At 34.6% G+C, this 20,575-nt stretch overlaps 1 protein-coding gene across 9 annotated transcripts; it reads right to left on the reverse strand.

The window, feature by feature from the left end:
* Positions 1 to 1,175: 1,175 nt before the first annotated feature.
* On the reverse strand, positions 1,176 to 20,527 carry LRR (capping protein regulator and myosin 1 linker 1 leucine rich repeat protein). Of its 9 annotated transcripts, none has more exons than XR_001228044.1 (28): positions 20,270 to 20,527; positions 20,060 to 20,157; positions 18,513 to 18,563; positions 17,990 to 18,098; positions 15,359 to 15,462; positions 13,827 to 13,939; positions 13,653 to 13,742; positions 12,801 to 13,066; positions 12,247 to 12,434; positions 12,101 to 12,178; positions 11,408 to 11,592; positions 10,912 to 11,063; positions 10,472 to 10,587; positions 10,214 to 10,285; positions 9,213 to 9,384; positions 8,669 to 8,804; positions 8,368 to 8,560; positions 7,876 to 8,000; positions 7,552 to 7,672; positions 7,006 to 7,177; positions 6,691 to 6,762; positions 6,149 to 6,359; positions 5,592 to 5,638; positions 5,415 to 5,507; positions 4,365 to 4,454; positions 2,674 to 2,812; positions 1,736 to 1,768; positions 1,176 to 1,475 (listed from the first exon to the last, which is right to left on the reverse strand). XR_001228044.1 is itself a non-coding variant. In XM_013316782.1 (28 exons), exons 1-28 carry the CDS (start codon positions 20,328 to 20,330, stop codon positions 1,459 to 1,461), a joined length of 3,228 nt encoding a protein of 1,075 aa, XP_013172236.1. In that variant the 5' UTR covers positions 20,331 to 20,527; the 3' UTR covers positions 1,176 to 1,458. The 9 variants fall into 9 exon arrangements, 7 of the variants coding, with proteins under 7 accessions (XP_013172236.1, XP_013172239.1, XP_013172238.1 ...); XM_013316782.1 differs by having other exon boundaries at positions 2,750 to 2,812; XR_001228045.1 differs by lacking the exon at positions 4,365 to 4,454.
* Between the last annotated feature and the right edge of the window lie 48 nt (positions 20,528 to 20,575).

Below are 20,575 nucleotides of genomic sequence, written 5' to 3' on the forward strand. Positions count from 1 at the left end.
ACAATACAGCCTTATACTCAAACGACGAGGGAAGAGTAATTGATATTAAAATAGTTATTCTAATGAACACTTAAAGTTATGGGAGCGGTCTACATTACCATCCGTACCGTACAATAAAATTGAACTGACCACCTTCAAACTACGCTACACTAAAATCCATTCATTTGAACTACATATTAAAATCACACCTGTGTCACAATTCACACGAACATTGTTATGTACATATCAAGGAATGTAATTGGAAGAAATCTACAATAGATTAATTTAAATTTGATGATAATTACTGGTAAACTTATCACGTTCGAGTTAAATTTTGTGCGTATTGTTACCGTGGCCTTCAGCTACAACAAAAAAACATGTCATCTCTCATATTTTCATTTTAAAAAATACAGAGATAACTGTTTTTATTTTGTAATGGAAGCTCACGGTTAATCGTAGGCCATATGACTAGGTACCTTTATTTTAAAAAAAAAACTAAATAATAATTACAGAATTTTTTAAACAGCCACTTTAAAAGTTAATCAAAGAAAGAGGCTTACAAACAAAAGACTAATAAGAAGTGTGAAAAAAATCCTCTGTATATTGTGATGTAATTATTCTGCAAATATTTTAATACTATATAGAAAAATCTCCTTCTTTTTGAAATCGGCTAAAATGTCTACTAATGATTTGCAATAGAAAATACAGGATAGGTATTAGACTGATAATATAGATGTATATTTTAGTATATGAAATAATTATGAAACTAAACTAAGATTAAATATAAAAATACAATTGATTATGAAGATTAACAATTACTAAAAAAAAAATCGAAATAAATATATTGATATACATCGTGTACACAAAAACAAGCAATAAAGCATTTAAACTAAATTATATAAATATATTTCATTACACAATCACGGTCACAAAATAAACAAAATGCATTTAATACTAAATGAATCACAGTAAACATGAAATGATTATATAATTGTTTCAAACTTACAAACTAATAAATTATATATGACTATTATGACTGATATAAAATTATCATTAAATTAGTACCATTTACTGAAATATATCGTCATTTTGACGCTTAATTTGTTAAAAAAAACTATTTTCGAATGGAAACTTCGAGAACGTTACACCTGACAGGATGTAACTGCTGTATGTCATTTGCTCATCAAGAAAAAACATTTTTTTTGGGACGACGATAAAAGAAAATGAATCCTTGTTTAGGGCTGCTATTCTGCGCCTCTTGTTACCGATGAATCGGTCCGGTCACCCCTGGTTATACTTTAGATTCAGTCCTGGTAAAAGTTCTCTTAGTTCTGTACGCCAACAACTAGTCTAAATCTTCTACAATTCTAACTGGCACAATTGTGAGCTTCGGTGAATACATTCCACATAACAACCGTTTACACTTGGACATAAAACCCTGCTCATCTTATCACTTGGATGTCTCCATTTGTCCTTCGTCTACGTATCCGCGCCTTCTGAAATAAAACGATAAATACAGTTACTTTCCGTTGTTTTTCATGTAGAAAATATAAAATAAACACTAAAAATTTTAAAAAATTATTGAAAATTAAAAGAAAACATGTTAAAATTGCGTAAAATTAAATTACGTCAGAGGATAATGACAGAATGAATATATGATGTTAATGATTATAATGACATTGTCTTTATAATGAAAACAATTAGTAAATAAATATTAAAACATAAGGTAAGTATATAAAAATTTAATAAATCTAACCTGGTGTTAATGGATGATCTCGTAACATTGAGCCTGTTTTTACAAAAATATATATTAGTCAAATACAAATTCTCATAATAAATAATACCAATTTACTACTTTAAGCCATTATATAATCAAAAGTAGATATTGATTTATGTAATTTATACTATCGTATTACAAAGAATTATCAAATTCATGCATTACTTTAGCTAGTTTACGACAATATACAGAACTACACTATAACCTTGGGTTCACACTCAACAAACATCGACAAAAAAGATGTTGCCAATATGTTATGTGTGAAAACTCATGGTAACAACAAATAAATTGACTAGCAGTGACTATTTGACGTGTATAACAGTAACTATCAATACCAAAGGTCAAAAATAAGATAAAAAAAACTAACAGCATCCTTGTATCATAACCTATTCTTACGACAATCTAGTTAGCGCTATAAAGATTTACATTTTCCATACAACTAAAACATATTTTAAACCGTAACATTTAAAGACTACCTTTTGGTACCGTACCGTAAATGTATATATAATTCATGCAGGTTACATATTTGTTACTTACAAATGATTGTTATTGTTATCCCGTATCGTGCAATAAAAGCATGCTTGGAACATGATCTTGGTAAATTGTATTATTTTTTAACGCTGAAATACTCTTACACATAATAAAAAATCTGATAACCAAAGTTCTTCCAGGTATCTAATACAAAAGTGAAATCATTAAATCACCAAATTGGAATTTCTTAACATCGCAGTTAAACTACGCAAATAAAAAAATCCCGTGATACGTATTGTAAAACTAAAAAACATGCTAAAGTTGAATGTACACAATTCTGTCCAGCATAAAGAAACAGTTTAGAAATGGCCTTCACTTTTGTATGGATTATTCTAGAAGTTTATAAATGTAATGGAAACATGTAAAGCGGCGTGCGAGCGTTTTACCGTATTGCAGGCGGGCGGCACGGCACGGCACATACAGAGCGCAGTCAGTACAGAATAGCGTCAGAAAGTTGATTACTGGTTAGTGCGGCGCCGGGGGTGATGCCGACGATGCTGCCGCCCACGCACGCCTCCACGCCCTCTGTCGACCACCACCACGCACCGTCACAACAACCCTCAACACATATGCACTATACACATAACTTATGTCACATATACAACAATACCGAGAACGGATTAGTTACAATGGATTTTATCTTTACTAGTTTTAGACATTATTAGTTAGAATCCTTTGGCGCGAATGGCGCGCTTTCGTTACCAACTCAAGTGTTAGAACGATTAGTGAGGGGACATAAACGTCGACATTTCAGTAAAGCTAGTGTTGCGCCAGTACACCGGCACAGTGTCGGATTTTCTTCCTAACACTAGCTACAAAAAATTCTGTTCTTATAACTTTTTTATCTATACTTAGGACAGTTCATCTGATCCAATTACGTTTGGATTGTCATATAACAACATGATCAAATTCTTAAGAATAAACAAAAAAATCTTCATCACATTATAAAATACAAGATACAAAGAATCTTTGTTTAAATTGAGTCTTATAATCATTTTAAATATAAAATGTTTAGCTTTGCTTTTATCTATTATTTAATATGATTATTTTAATGAATTATTACACTCTTGAAACTCATACCAGTGTTCCAGTGCATAGTGCCAGTAATTTAGTATTTTCTCATTCACGACTAATTAGAGTCAACGTGTCAAGTGCAAAAGTGCGGCACATAGCATAGATATTCATGCACTTAAGTGTTAATTTAGAAATGTTACATTACGATTAAATCATTAAATAATACGTTTAACATTTAAATCTGTTAATTAAAGGAAAATTTAAAGTAATTGTGAAAATAAAACATTCATCGTGCAAAATTAAGGTTCTAGCAATGTGTTATTTTTAATTTGATTGATTTGACTGACGCGCACCCTATACACATAAATGGTGTGAATATAGTTGAAAGCTTATGTGAATCTAACGTTTTTTTTAAGATTTTAATGTGGAACAATTTGGATCTCTTTCTATTTCAAATTTTCTTAAGTGCCTACATTTTTTTCTTCTATAAAAACCTTAACCTAAAAATTTCGTTGTTGATAACATTATATTGTTAGTTACATTTAATAACACTGACATTAGCTTAGCAAATATTGAAAAAAAAAACAAAAATCAATTATCGATAAGAAGACAAAAAATAAAAAGGTTTTGTCTTTCCATCGATAATTCTTATATTGGTTATTCGTTATGAGATTTTATGTAAATCATAATATTAAGACTAGTTAATTTAATTTAAATGTGCATTGATGATTATAAAAATGAACACTATAAAAGTTCAAATCACCAAAAATTTTACACAAAATCTCGTCAAAGCGTACATGGCTATTTTCTTTTTCTACTGATTTTTGCCCGAATCAAGCAGTAAACGGGGATAAGGATCGTGGCTTTCCACCCGCCGAAACTGTAATGAATTAAATTCATCTATTTTCAAAAGAATGATAGGAACTGATAATTTATACAATATTTCAACAGTAACTATGCGTGTTTTTTTTTCTATGAAATGGCGAAAGGGTAAATTGTCTTGGCAAAAATCAGTAGACAGGCATTGAATTGGTGTTAGTAGGCGGGAGAAGCTGGTGCGTACCTGTGGTGCAAGCGGCTGCGGCGGGGTCTGCATTGACGCCGGCCACGGACCACGGCCGCGCCTTGCCCGCGCCGCGCACGCATCCGTTGCCTACGTACGCCCAACGCATTACGTCACACAACGCTTACGTCACAACGCTGACGTCACACTAAGCAATCGCCTCACCACACAAACATTGATTTTTATTATCCAATACCCTTGATGAGCACCCAATTATGGTGAATTATGACCCCAAAATAGTATTATGAAATATGGGAATAGCAAAGCGAAATAGCTGCAACTTATTGTACAGAATAATATATGATTTTGTTGTAGTGGATAGTGAGACAAACTTTTATTTTAATAAAATGAAAAAAGGTCTCTATTAAATGAGTGATCGAATAAATTAAAAAATAGATTAAGTTTGTGATGCTAATTCTTATTTCTTTACTAATATCACTTCAAAAGTTGCTGTACTAGAAAGTTCCAAGGGTAGGATATAACAGACGAATTTAAATCGTTAAGTTTGCTTTAGAGAACGACACTAAGGTCTTTAGTGAACAATTAACAAAAATTATTTCGGCAGTAACACATCACATTAGCGCTCAGCGTCACAATAGACATAAGCCGTGGTTTGTGCTCCGGAAGCCGGTGAATAGCAATTTTTCTTTGAAAAAACTAACTCAAATTGGTATAACAAAATTTCACTTGCTAAAATACTGTTAATACAAATAATATTCAGATATTTTTAGCGAGACTTTTCAATAAATTTCATTCATCAACCATTCTTCTACAGAATTTATGTCTTTCTTAATGCTTTTTCTAGACGCAGTTTCTTACTAAATGAAATTTAATGATTATGAACCTTTCCGATTTTTTATTCGAAATTTATGGCAAATGATTTTGAAAGTATTTTCCGTGTATAACCAGCGGTTTTAAATTTTAACATGAGATGAGTTTTAATGTAATGAGATTGTTTAACAGTGTTGGAGCAAGTGAATAGTGAGTTTGGAAAAATGTTATAGCATTGTCAATGAGCAATAACAGTGGCATTGGCAATGGCGGTCTCACCCATGGTGTTGACATTGTCGGAAGAACGCGAAGGTGGCGGCGTAGCGGGCGCGCGCGTGCCCACGTTGTCAGACGACTTGCATCGAGATACTTCTGTTCGTACAAATTCAATCAATACATAAGAATTTTTTCTTCACATATTTGCGTGTATTGTGCTAACGATTGTATATCGCTTACCACATTCCAATAATACCGGAGTACTTTCCCCTGACGTCACACTATACCTGAAACAATTTTATAACGATAACATTACATACCTATAAATGATGACATATCTCATCTAAACAATACATATGAATGATCGATTTTCAAATAACAAAAGAGAAATATCACATAGGTACCTTCCAAACAAATACAACTAGCGTCCTTGAAAAAAACAATGTACAGTCAGCTGCATAAATAAGTATACATTTCCAAATCATTACACTTGTCTAAGCCTACGGTTTAAAAATATGTATGCACGGATTCATTCATATACTTCCGAGCAATACATGTTTCTTGACGAATATGTCCCGACTAATTTTCCAAACCGTATACCTATTCAAGTGGCTTGAAGTTTAATAAATGTATACTTATTTATGCATCTAACTGTACATTGTTTTGTTCAATGACGCTAGTTGTATTTGTTTAGAAGACAATCAAAATGTTCCTTCTGTACACTTTTTATCTCTAGATTTGACTGAAAGTGTGATGAAGATATGCTTTAATAAAAAGTTATAGTAAAAATGACATACATGGTGTCGTCTCTCTGCAGCGTGGGGGAGTGACGTGCGCGCGAGGGGGAGGGTGAGGGCGAGGCGGGGTGCGGCGAGGGTGAGGCGGGGGAGGGCGAGGCGAGCGAGGAGAGGGAGTGCAGGGAGCGTGAGGTGAGCGGCGTGCGCGCAGACAGCGACGCCTCCTCGCTGCCCGGCGGCGTGCGGCACGTGCGCCAAAACTCCTCCAGACCTGCAACACACGTCCACACATGATAACTATACAACGAAACAATCTCCTTCATCTATACTCTATGCATATTAATAAAATCGGAGTGTCTGTATGTAATATAGAGAACCAAATAAAAAAAATTGTCGGCCTGTATGTCTGCAGTAATCTCCGGAACGGCTAAACGAATTCTGACGGGATTTGTCAGGAAGGGAGCTGATGCACGCGAGCATATTATAGGCCACTTTTTTTGTTTCATTCTGTATTCTATTTTGATTTTATAACAAGGATGTAACCAACAAAGAATAGCCTTAGTCCGCGAGTGTAAAATACATTAAATTAATGTAAACATTACCTTCATCAATGTCCTGTGACTGATCGGTGATTGGTCGAGAGGGAGCTCGAGTTTTAGCTCTACGGGGACGACCTGAAAGACATAAATGTTCATATTAATACAATTTATATAAACCTATTATATATAAAAATAATTTGGTAAGTCTAACATACATAAATGATGTTTATTTCTAGTACAATTTACAGATATTAGCAATTTTAAATCTAAGAAATTAAAAAAGAAATCAGTTTTATTGAAACGAACTGTTTTGATCAATCCGTCCATACATTCGCATTATACTATTAGTAAGATAGTAAAATTAGTAAGATACAGTACCTTTAACGAGATGCCTGAGCGTGTGTGCAGGCAGGTCTGCGAGAGCGTCCGCAGCCTCCGCATGCAGCGGCGGCAGTGACAGCATCTCGTTGCTGCTGCACTGCTGCTCCGCCACAGACTTGGGTCGCACGCGACGTACGCGCTCACGACGACGGATACCCAACGGCGTCGCCTACACACGGACAGATAAATCTTACTGTGGCTTTCCAAACTAGTACGTGTACTAAAATAATCACCTAATGTGAATTTAAATAATGGTTATTCTTAAATAAATGTAATAAAAATTATGAAATATGGTCAAATGTTGCTTACCAAGTTTAAGTAATCCAATTTCTTTGCATAATAAATAGAAAGAACAATAGATAAAATTAATATTACAAGACATAGATCAATAAGAAATCGTTTATAATAACGTAGTATAAAAACTTCCCAATGTTTCGGTGCAAAACATTATGATAATGATTTTTGGTGTCGCGACGTACCTGACACCAACCATGATAAAAACCACAGACTTTTTTGAAGTCATTTTTAGACATGACTACTAACCCCAGAATGTGAGATAGGTGTGAGCAGGTCCGGAATGTCAGCCTCGGAGCTGGGCGTGGGATCCGTGTCCACATTGTCCACACTCTCACAAGCTGATAGCGCTAAACTCTCTACCGCCTCACTGAAATAATCATAGTCAAATATTTGAACTAGAATCGAATCAAAATTACTAAACAAATTTACAATGTAATAGTTTTGTTTCTTGGTATTTAATTTTGCAAGTCCGAAAAATACACTTAATCCTCTTTGATTTGACATGACTGGGACAAGGGCTAATCTTAACTCCAACGTCAAATTAGCACTTGATATAATATATAGACCGACTTGAGCAAATCCTGCAGCGTGGTGTTGCAGGGTGCCATAGCGTCGCGCACCGCTTGCAACGTCACCAGCTCGCCCGCCGCGCCCGCACCAGCCCCGCCCATCGCCGCGAACACCTCGCTGCAACGCTAGGATACACAGAGCAAACGGCTCAGCAGACCTTACAAAAGCAGTTATGGTTGATATTATCGACATTGTTATCGTCGTATTGAACGGTTTCTCCTGTAATTATTAAAATCTCTCCTATGTGTGCTGATGTAATATGTTATTTGTAGAACTTAACTATAAATGCGAATGTTTTGATGGATGGATGTTTGTTAGAAAGTATCTCCAGAACGGCTCAACGGACAAAATTTGGCATAGAACATAGGCTACTAACAAATTTTAATTTCTCGCGGATGAGTACTTGAGCAATAGCCGTATGGCGTGTTATCTCTTGTTGTAGTAACTGTTATATAGTAATGCTTATGTATTATTTGCATCAAAATTTGTTACCTGCAAATACTGATGCAGCAGATGATGCGCAGCGGCAGCAGCGCGCTCGAGAGCGGCAGGAAGGGGAGCGGGAGGCAGTGCTGCAGCCGCTTGCGCCGCGAGCGCAGCCGCCGCCTCACCACCAGCCCACGCCCGCTCCAACGCCAGCGCGCGCAGCCTGTAGCACTGCGCCGATGTGCTGTTGCTTGACAAACTACAAAAACAAATATTTCAATTAATAAATAAGAAAATTGGACAGTGTATGGATATTTATTTGTTTTTATTATAAAAAATATTAGTTAGCTTGTTTTTCCAATTGTACCGTTCGTGCAGGTCCCGCCATAAAGTGGCGACTCGTTCGCTAGCACCACGGCCTCCCGCCGCCGCATCGCAGCCGGGGAAGTCAACGCGTCGCACGCTCACCGACCGCCGCAGAGCAGTCGCTATGTCCGTCAAACCTGCGCACAACGCAAATGGCAATGATATCAGGCGTAAAACACCACTATAATTATACCTACACAGACGACGATTGCCTGGGGGCGATTCCATTGGCTTTTGATTAAATCACATTCACAATTTTTTTTATATTTTTCTGCAATATAATGTTTATAGTGAGACCCTAATAAATATACCAAGAATCTTATATAGGGATTAGGTGTCGCCCGCGACTCCGTCCGCGCGGAGTTACAAAAACATAATAATTAGCCTATGTGTACTTCCGGACTATCTTTTACATGTTTGCCAAATTTCATCAAAATCCATTCAGCCGTTCCGGAGATACCTTCAAACAAACATCCATCCATCCATCCAAACATTTGCATTTATAATATTAGTAATATTAAAATATTGATGTTGATTTATCGTACCTTGCAAACTGAATGCGTTACGGTCGATGTGCAACGTGTGCAGGGTGCAGTTGCACTGCAGCGCCTTGGCGAGCAGGCGCGCGCCCGCGTCGCCCGCCACGTTGCCGCCCACGTCCAGCGAGCGCAGCCGCCGCGCTCCGCCCAGCGCGTTCAGCAAGCCGTACAAGTCACCCTATAATATTATTTCATCATATTATTATAACTATTCAAAAACATATAAACCACAAAACATTATTTTTGTAATAAAATAAATATTGTTTTAAAAAAATCTACGATAAATTACTGTATTGTTATTGAAAATAAAATAAATCTTGAATATAAAGAGATATTACTTAATCTTACGTACAACATAATCACACGTCAACATTGTTACTGTAATAGACGCGCAAAACATTAAATATCGTAATTATTATTAATTTACATTTTATCATTTATTTCAACACATTGATACGACACCATTTCCTAACGACGAATGCAAGAGAATACAAGAGAATGCAAATTGAATGGTGATACAAATTACATATCTATTTTGAAATTACACTGTTCATCGGTGACAATGACCATCGAACAATTTCTATGCAGGCATTGTTTATAAACAGGCTATTCATATGCCAATGTTGTTGAGTCATCCGTCCTTTATTGTAATCTTATTACAATAGCGATATTTATCATTTCAATATCATCTTAACAATTATTCTGCCACATCCCGATCTGATTGGTCTCTCTACATTATATTGAACATAACTCAATCTTTATGTTAGTTAAATAATACGTGAGAAAGGTCAAGTTTTATGCGGAATTCATACACAAAAATTCATAGTGCAGTGTTACACCGGAAGAAATCATTTTACAGGCAATTTTGTGATATTTTTTTTATATTGATGATATTTCAAAAAATATACTCTGACCTGTTAAACAGTATTGAGGTAAACAGACTTAGCAATCTAAACTAAAACATAAACGGTAATTATTTTTTTAAATTTTAATTAAAGTATTGTTACCTTTAGTTTACAGTCACTCAAATCTAATGAAGTCAACGCAGTATCTGGTTCTTGAAGAACGTGTACCAAAGCCTGCAAAAGTATGTACTATTTACTAACATGTTTTATGTATCAGCTTATTAAAAAAATGGTATAGTGCTTTTCAAATATCTGTCGTGTAGACTCGCGCCAAGTTAAAAGCCGCCAAGATATCTAAAAACTACTATACATGCTTACTTGAATATTAATGTGAATGAGAGTAATAACATAATAACTTACTTGTATTAAAGGCGGGGCATATGACCTTTTCCCAGTCAATCTGCTTAACGATAAATGTGTAATCGAATGATTCTTTCCAATAGCGCGAACGATGCCCGATAATTCGTATTCCATACCTATAAAAATATTCATAGTTAAAATAGAACTAATATTTTTCGTGCTTACATCTATTACGAACGGCTTTATTATACTAATATTGAAATTTCAGTAGCTTGGTGTCTTATAGTTTTTAATAATCGCCATTCGAGCAATCCATTTGGCTTTTCACTTAATTAGTTTCCACTGTCTAAGCAATAGTACAACAAATATTACCGTTGGGTCTTTCCGCCCACCGATCGATCGGCCCAACGGGAAATTTTTACAAATTATCTCTATCCCTCTCATTCTGTTATATCAAAGAGAGATGAGCATTATATTTCTGTTGAGATGTGTAAACTGACTGTTATCGGAGAGGTCGAGGGTCTGCAGACAACGCACGCCGTGTATGCAGGACTCGAGCACGTGCGCGGCCTGCGCGGAGGCCAGCACGCCCGACAGGCACAGCTTCACGCCCGCCGCGCTCTCGTTGCACGCCAGACCCAGCAGCAGGCTCCTGTTGCAACATCACTATTTTACACCCACCACTGTCGCATCAAGTGTCCTACTTTCATATTAAAACTAACGGAGATTACTCTTAGTAACTATTACGCGACTTTAAGTAAGTAGTGTTATGTATTATAATATTCTTTTTGGTTTTTAACTTTATGTTGGCTAGTGCTTAGCTACAAGCGCAAGTTACCGTAGATGGATGACAGAAGAACCTTATATTCAAGAAGCCTTTGAGACATTTTATTGGTCACCGATTAATATCAAAAATTGTAATACTGAATCCTAGTTTTGTTCTAGAACATAGTGTACACAAATCCCAAAGAAGTAACGTAACTAGGTAAGACTTACTTGAGCACATCAGGCGGCATCTTGCAGTAGGAGAAGTCGAGGTCGGCGAGTGCGAGGCAGGCGGTGAAGAACTGTCTGAAGGAAGGTGGGGGGTCCCGCGGGCGACGCGCCGTGGACCACGGGTTGCGTCCCACCAGCAGGGAGGACAGCCGCGCCGCGCACCCGCGCAGCAGCGCTCCCCACATCTAACACAACACATAATATGCTATCCCATCTACTGCCAGTCACATTATGTGCTCGTACAACTTTTACAAATTCATTACTAGCTTTTGACCACGACTCCGTCCGTGCGAATTAAAAAAAATACAAAGTAGCCTATGTGTTCTTCCAGACTATACATACATCTGTACCAAATTTTATCGAGATCCGTTGAGCAGTCCTGGACGCCAGATCTGAACTATATAGTGATTTACCAATGTCTACCACCATGCACAGTCTTCACAACAAAACAAATTAATATTACTACTATTATAAAAGCGAATGTTTGGATGGATGGATGTTTGTTTGAAGGTGTCTCCAGAACAGCTGAACAGATCTCGATGAAATTTAGCATATATATAGAACATAGTCTAGAAAACCACATATGGTACTAATTATGCTCTTTCTTTATTTCCGCGCGGACGGAGCCCCGGGCGATATCTAGTAATTTATAAGCACACGACATTACAAACCAGGACTTATTTAAATACTTACATTTTCAAGCGTCGTCTCCGTGTTAGTCAAATTTAAATGCGTCAACACGTTCGGTTGTGCTAAAAAATTATACAGATTCTGAAACAAACAAAACAAATTAATTGTTGTTTTTTTATAAAACACCTGTATTTCAAATGAATACTCACATGTACATCATCTTTTAGGTTATTATTAGAGAGATCTAGATGTGACAATGTGGAGAGATGGCAGGCACTGTCGTTCAATATGGCGGCGAGGTGCGACACCGTTTTGCCAGTGAGGCCGCACTGAGACAACGCGATGTGACGCAGCCCGTCCGGGTTGTTCGCCAGACCAGTTAAAATGCTTATTGCACCTGAAAATTATATTACAACCATATATTATATTGTATTCTGTAGAAATAGGTATAGAATTTAATCAGAAATACAAATTTAATTCAAATAATTATCACAATAAATCAGGTTTAAAATTATATTTAGTGTCTATGCAACTGCAATTCAATTGCCACAAGAATTGGATTGGATTCATCTAATGTATATTAAGGGGCAAATAATTATCAAATTTTCAATAGCGCCCGAACTATTGTGATTCCAAATTCATCCCTTCACATTTTTAATGTTTTTATTAAGATAAGGAGGCAAACGAGCAGCGGGAACACCGAGGTGTTCAACGAGGCCCATGAACATCTGCAATATCTGAGGAAGGTATTATGTAGCTTTACCTTTATCTTCAATATGGTTCTGTGAGAAGTCAATGGTGTGCATGGCGGGGGGTGTGCGGGCACGCGCGAGTGCGTGTCCGAGCCTGGCGGCGTGGTCGTGTCGCAGTGCGGCGGCGCGCCAGCTGAGCCGCTGCGGGGGCGGGGCGGCGCAGCGCACCACGCGCGACAACGCCTCCCACGCCTCGCCCCCCACGCGCACGCCGTCCCCGCACACGCCCTCGAACCACGTGTTGTGTTGCAGCGCGATCAGCAACGGTATCAAGTCCCTGCAACATTCATATTGCTTAACTAGCCGACGACCGCAGCTATGTCCACGCACAATTTAAAAAAGTAGCTTATAATATGTCAAGCCAAACTGAGAAAACGCGGCCTTGCGAACAAAAAATATTATGTTTCTATTTTTTTTAATTTAGATATATATACGACATAATAAAAGGAAGTGAGTTTCCTCACGCATTCGTTAAAGGTACTCTATTTTTTTTCAGTGTAGCTAAGAAATAAAACTTGCATATTAAAAGTTCGTTTCGGTCCTTGTAAAACGCAATGATAAATTGTTAGTTACGCATTACTAATCACAGAATAGAAACATATTTTCTAGCTATAAATTATATTGCGTATAAAATCCGTGTTCTACTTCAAAACCTGTGGAGTAACAAATTACAGTTGTAAGTTAACAATGAAGAAAAGTATGCAACTATTATTATTTCTTAAAAAAAACACATCTTAAAAGAGGATTTTTACTACATAATTTAATCTCTGAAAATATATTTTTATACAGATTTTCCGGCATGAAAAAATGTACACAAAGTAAATACTTTTTAGCTTACTCTATGGTATGGTGTTAAAGAGTACCTTTGATCCAAATGATCGAAGTCCTTCAAATGCAACATTCTAATATCATGAGCCAAATATATCGTATCGATGTCCCACGCCACCTCCGCCCTGAAATACCAACAAATAAGCCAAATTATACCAGAACGTAACAAATATTCCAGCGTATTACAAAAATATTAAATTTGACATTACCTAAAAGGAGTTTGACATAAGTCACACATAGCAGCATACTGATTAGAAAAATCTCCACAAGTGGAATGTTTTCGCGTACCGCTGACCGGTTGTATTTGAAAAGGTAAATTGACCTGTAACATAAATTTTAAATACATCCTTATTACTTATAATGATGCATCTTATGTACTTATCGGTGAATGGACTGATAGCGAAGAGTTTCGACCAACATCTCAAGAAGCTCTCACTAAACAGTTGGATTAAGGGCTCGATACAAAAGGCAGTTATCCTAGAAACCGCACGCATCGTGAGAAGGTTCCTGTCTCTGCGGCCCTGACCACTGGTTGTTTGAATCATGGGACTCCGCAGCCGGTGGTGTATAATATATATTTTGTACAATTTTTTATTTTTTATATGAAATGTAATATTTTAAAAATAAGTTTAATATATGAATATGTTAGAATATATAGAAAAATCCCAATAGCAACAAAGGAGGTAAATTTAAAAATATATAAATATAACTAAATACTTATATTACGTCAGAAATCGTATATCGTTTGGATGAAGTAACAATGTAAAATACCAAAAAATCAATTTGGGGGAGAAGCATAATGCTTTAAAATAATTTCATTAAGGCCATGGGGTACAAAGTAACCTTATAATATGTTTATATAATAAAAACAAAAGGATTAGTCATTCGTATGAATGCAGTGAATAATAATGTAACAGCATTATTGTCTGACCGCGACATTTTATTGGTCATTGTATTGCCTGAGGCAATGCGACGTGTTATGCAACACTAATTGGAATACAAGATCGACCCTGCGACCCAATTCTTCGCAGGCGCATCCGTATCGCATTAGGTTATTGGCGCACAAAAATTTCGCATGCAAACAACGCAAGACTTAGCAATTATCAGACATATGTAATGTGTAATCTTTTAACATTGGACATAAGTTTATTGGTATTAAATGTAAAAAAGTTATCTGACCAGAATATTTGAAACTTGCATGAAAGATAGCACGAAAATAACACGACGAAGGGCTACAAAGAGTTGATCAATTTATCAAACACTTATGTATTTACGTATATTAGTAGCCCATATATGTACGTAAAGATTTATTATTCAAATTTCTAGAAATCATTATGTGATAGAACATATTGCAAAGCATACTCGTGACCCGAGTACTAAACAGACCTCAGATAAGAAAATCTATCTTAGTCCATCCACAACCAAATTGACCAGAAATTATTGTTCGCCACTTCATCAAACATTTCGTGTATAATATGTATTAAAAAAAAAGATTAACCTCTTGTCAGTCGGGTAAAATATCAAATCTATAGGTTATTCGAGCTCTTTATAAATACGGCTATCATATAACGAGATTTTAGTACTTAGTATAAAATTAATGAAAATATACATTGCAACCACTTATGAGTGAACCAATTAAGCAAATGAAAGCAACAACTCAGCCACTAAATTGGATCGTGCGCGGTGAATTAACTCCGTAAATAGATATAAAACTGTCGGTTAACATTATAAATATACAGACCTTGGATATAATGTCCTCCATAGCAACGTTGGGAAAAAGATCATCAAACGCCGCGGCTAAAGCGTGAATAGCATTAATTACCCCATCTGGTGATCCCTCCTCGCCTAAAACAAAGGTAAAAAATCACCTCACGATGGAACTAGATACTTTTTAAACCGAGCAAAATTTATACAAAATAATTATTTAATATTCCGTCCTTGGCAGCAATGGTGGTCAGTGTCATTGTGGTTTTTCTTCTCATTATAATAATAGTAATATCGCGTTTAAAATTTAAGGAAAAATATTATATCGTTGTGAATTTAAATAGGTTAGGAACAATTTAAGTTCGGTGGACCCACTTTTGACCGTGAGCTAACTCGCCTACTTAAGATGTAATATTGTTCGGTTAAAAGATAATAGTGATTCATATCACCCTGTATAAACTAGGCTAAGATGAAGACTTCGGAACGATAATGTCGCTACACACATCAGTACTTAAAACGCTAAACTTTAGAAATTATTCATTTACTGTTATTAATAAAGAAAAGCGGGCCCTCTTCTTCTTGCAAAAAATAGACTTTTATGAAGCCAATTGCTATTTTACCGAAGGTTTCCGAGATCATTATCTCTGTATTAAACACATCGTCATCCCCGTCATTATCTATGACAGAACAGAGATAACAATATCTTATAAACAGAGATTTTGGTTTCGGAAACCTCAGGATAGATTGCGACTTTAAATCATCAAAAAAAACAGAATATAACAATTGATTTTCAGTACCGAATTTTTAGAAATACATATTTTTTACGTACACATCCGTAGCAAACAATAGTATGCGTCAGCTTTTCATTCTTTTGTATCAGATATGCAACATTCGGATTTACAAAGCGGGTAATATCGATTACTTTTTCGGTTGTTATTGTTCTCGACATTCGTAAATTACACATAGATCCACGTAAATTCAACAATATTTGGTTAATTGAACTTGTATTAAAACAGTTCAACTTTAGCATTAAAGATCAAATAAAAAAAATACTTGCAATTTTTTTTTTGTATAGGTAAAGGGTTGAAAATTAAACGTAATGAAACCCTAAACAAAGATAGTTTAGGCGGAGTAATTAAATATGAGTGTTAAGCTACAATTAGAGTCTTTATTGACATCCTGCGGGCGTCCAATAGTCGTTGATAGAAAGAGTCAAGTGGTTATTCATGGCGAACAAACGACAATAAAATAACTTAACCTTTAATAGAATGACTCACTCCCGAAACATAATAACAATCAATTCAACAAATTCTTATTCGTGCAAAGTACATACATTCATAATAGTCCAATACGACTCCTCGATTATTTTTTTTATTCCAGAAATTGAAATCGATCCGGCTTAGACTACACCCAGTAATTAAGAATCGAATCAAAGAATTAAGAAAAAAACATCTCAAAATATCTTTGCGTCGCTGATAACGAAAAACGTTTTTTTTTAGTTTTATTTTTCTCTGTCCCCAAAGCCGCGTTTGTTCCGGGTAATCACTGGAATGGCTGGTCTTATTTTATCGAGACTTGGATGGAAAGCCGAAGGAGCATATTATAGACTACTTAATTTTTTTCTATTAGATAGCTAGTTCATGATAAAACCTGTTTATAATCATACTTATGTAACAATCCAAATAGACCTAAAAGGGACAGGTTTTCCCACACAAGTAAAACAGAATGCCTAGTTCCAATTTCATTGCAAGGATATGCAGATTTCACTTAGAATACCAGTAAGTTACGTTGCAATTGAGAACAGGATTTGTAAAAGTTTATCTAGAGCTCAGATATTAAAGATACACCCGTTTAATTTATAAGAAAAAAAAAACACCTTTAATAAAATAAGAGATGAAAAGTTAACTAAGAGGGTTGTATTGCAACGATGCAGACGCTTGACTCGTCACAGCTTTCGAGTACCGGCGTAGACATTTTACTGCTTTTGATCTACCACGATAGCCACCTTTTGCAAACCTACGTAATTACTTATAAAAAATGCGCGCAAGCAAAATTAGACTTAATTCCAACTAGCTATAGCTCGTATTGCATAATATCGTTGCGTTAATATAGTGACTCCACTTAATCTAGGCTAGCTGCGTCGGCAGAGAAAACAAATCTGTATAAAAAGTTCTACTTTGAAGTAGCCTATGTATATTTTAACTATCAACCGTTATATTAACGGTAAGCAAAGTTGTCCGTCAGTTAATACCACCTTCTTTCTTTACTTCTACACTATTAATTTTTATATTTGAGATAAAAAATAAATTATATTAAATTGGGATACGACGATGTCTATTGTTCACAAATTATTTGCTATGCTTTTACGATTCACATTTAGGTTACCATATTATTAGAAAGCCTTACGACAGAAGTACAAACATTCTTTAAAAAAATCATATGCAGCATCAAAAGAAAGGCCAAAATCAAACATAATCGATTTGGGAAACAATGATTTACTAAGTTATGTTTGCTTGTAAATTATAGATGATAAAACCATCATTATAATCTCCGTAGTTATTTAATAAAATAGCAAGAATAAAGAAAACCTGCTTAAAATTTATGTGTCATTGTCACTGCCAACACAGACCCAAGCTATTGTAACAATTGAATATAATCAAGTACTCACCAATGAGAATTGAGACAGGCTTATGTTCATGAATTAACGTAATTGATAGGTGATTAGCTTTTTTACTCTCCAGTGCCTCTATTTCCATCAAGTGAAATCCATTGTCAACCTATTGAATAAAAATTATTAGATAAAAAACATTATCACAAGTATTTTAAACTCATTTTCGATATGTATATTAACAGTACGAAATGTAACGGGGTAAATCTCATGTACTACACCAATTATGAGTCATGGGAGAGTTTCAAAATATAAATTTAAAAAGTATTAAGCTTTGTGACACCGTTAGACATAAATATCATGCAGGTCTATGTCACTAAATTGATAATAAACATTACTTGTAGCATATAATACTGCTACTTGAATGTTAAATAATTTACTTTTAAATACAGAATACTTATGTTACAATCAAATATCTTAAATAGGAATGATGTCTGATGTACTTTTTTCCGAAGTTTTTAATATAATTGCAACTGGTGATATTTAATAATTACTAAAACAAGACAGTAATAAAATAGTTTACCCTTGTTGGAACTTTTGTTGTTGTTATAAAAATCCTAAATGCACTCACAACCTGAAAACATAATTAAGATAGAAATATTTTTAACAAGAATATATAATCTATGATTTTTAAATCTATTGTAGTGATTTTATTTTCTTAATTATAAATTAATTGAAATTACATATTAAACAAACATAATACAGCATAACAAACAGTATTTTATATTTAGGGAAAAAGATATCCATTACTTTTATGCAAATTTTGTCATATTTTTGTTAAAGCAAATATTCATTGATTATGTCTACTTTTAACACCCTGAAACTCACAACTGAAAGAACTAAATAAAGAACAGCTACAGTTTTATAGTGTAAACTATAATTATATTACCGCTACTTTACAAAATAAAGGTTTTTTCCCCCAACCTAATATATTTACTTAGAATTTTACTACGGTTATCTATACTTATGTTACAAAGAAGAAAGATTTGATAGTTTGCTTGCTTTGAATAGGCTCCTAAGATACTGAACCGATTCAAAAAAGCTTTTCACTGTTAGGAACCTCTGATACACTTTCCCTGAGTGACATATTATGCTAGATTTCTAACTAGATCTTTTTAATTCAACTGCAACTGCTAGTGTTTTATAAGTATGTTTTAGTATGCTTTATTATTAGACTCATTTACATAAGCAAAAAGCAACTTGTTGGTTATATACTTTCAACAATGCCTTATTTACCAAACAAATAATCACTACTATTTACTCTTACTAATGTGTATTGTTGTGTTGTTAGCCATGTTTTTCCATAATCTAAATACTTTTTCTTTGTTTATTAAATTGGAGAATATGTATTTAATATAATTAACATATTTCATGAAAATTTCAAAATTGTATTTTCAGTTAATTCTGTGTTTCTGCAAACCTGTGTTCATGCCAGGTAAACAGCTGCACTGATTTTGATGTGTAATAAGGTAACAAATAATACATTGTTTAAAAAGCTATCCCATTCAAGCAAAACTGTAAAAAGTAGTTGTATTTAAACTTAAACATACTAGTGAAATAATTAAATTATTATTTTAGTAAAATGTTATTTGGTGGCAATCTTACAATTTCTTTATTCAATAAATCTTATATAGTATGAGAAATATGTATATACAAAATACCAAACTAATCTATAGATCTAGTTGAAATAACAACCCACAACTATCAATTGTTATCATAAAAGCATTCTAATGGGTGTTGCTGTTACAAGATACACACACAACTGGGTTTACATTACACAGATTATGTGACACACCTATGTGACTCATTCCACTACATCCAAACTCACATTACAATCTTCTGAAACTTAAAATGTAAACATTATCTAATGGAAATACATTATTTGCAATGATAAGGTGTTAATTTAATTTTTGTTATTATTTATCTAATGTCAAATTTTTATTTAAATGATATTATACCCGTAGAGTCAATCCGATTATACTAATTAACAGTAATTTTTAAAAGCAATTTGTTTTATTTTATTGTTTTTGTAATGCATGAGAAGTAAAAGATTTATATCATAATACTTACAAGGACCCTGTTATCCACCTTGTCGCCTCTCGATTCCATACGAATTAAAGATTTATAGAGTATTTTTACATTTTTTCCCAAAACATTACTTATGCTGTCTACAAAAGAAAAAACACATATTTATGATTTTATAAATTCACGATAGAAATGGTAATGCGCGTGCTAATATTTTGTACTCTTATTTACTTTTTTACTTTTAATGATACTTACCGCTTAATTCTGTAGTTATATGTGATTTTGTTGACATTTTTGTACTTTTCTTTAATGTCATTACTTCAATAAAATTTAAGTAGTATCAATAAATACTGTATCCATATTCACCACACCATCACACGTTTAATTAATTTTAAACGGATATTATCATATCACAAAAAGAAATAGAAACTGACCAATGATTTAATAAAATAAAAAACATATCCATTATTGACTGAAATCTGAAATGCACCATAACACTTCATCCATCCACAGCACCACACCACCAAAGAGTATATAGAGATAAAGTAACCATAGATCCAA

The sequence above is a fragment of the Papilio xuthus genome, unplaced genomic scaffold (genome assembly GCF_000836235.2).
Source record: "Papilio xuthus unplaced genomic scaffold, Pxut_1.1 DF826945.1, whole genome shotgun sequence".
NCBI lineage: Eukaryota > Metazoa > Arthropoda > Insecta > Lepidoptera > Papilionidae > Papilio > Papilio xuthus.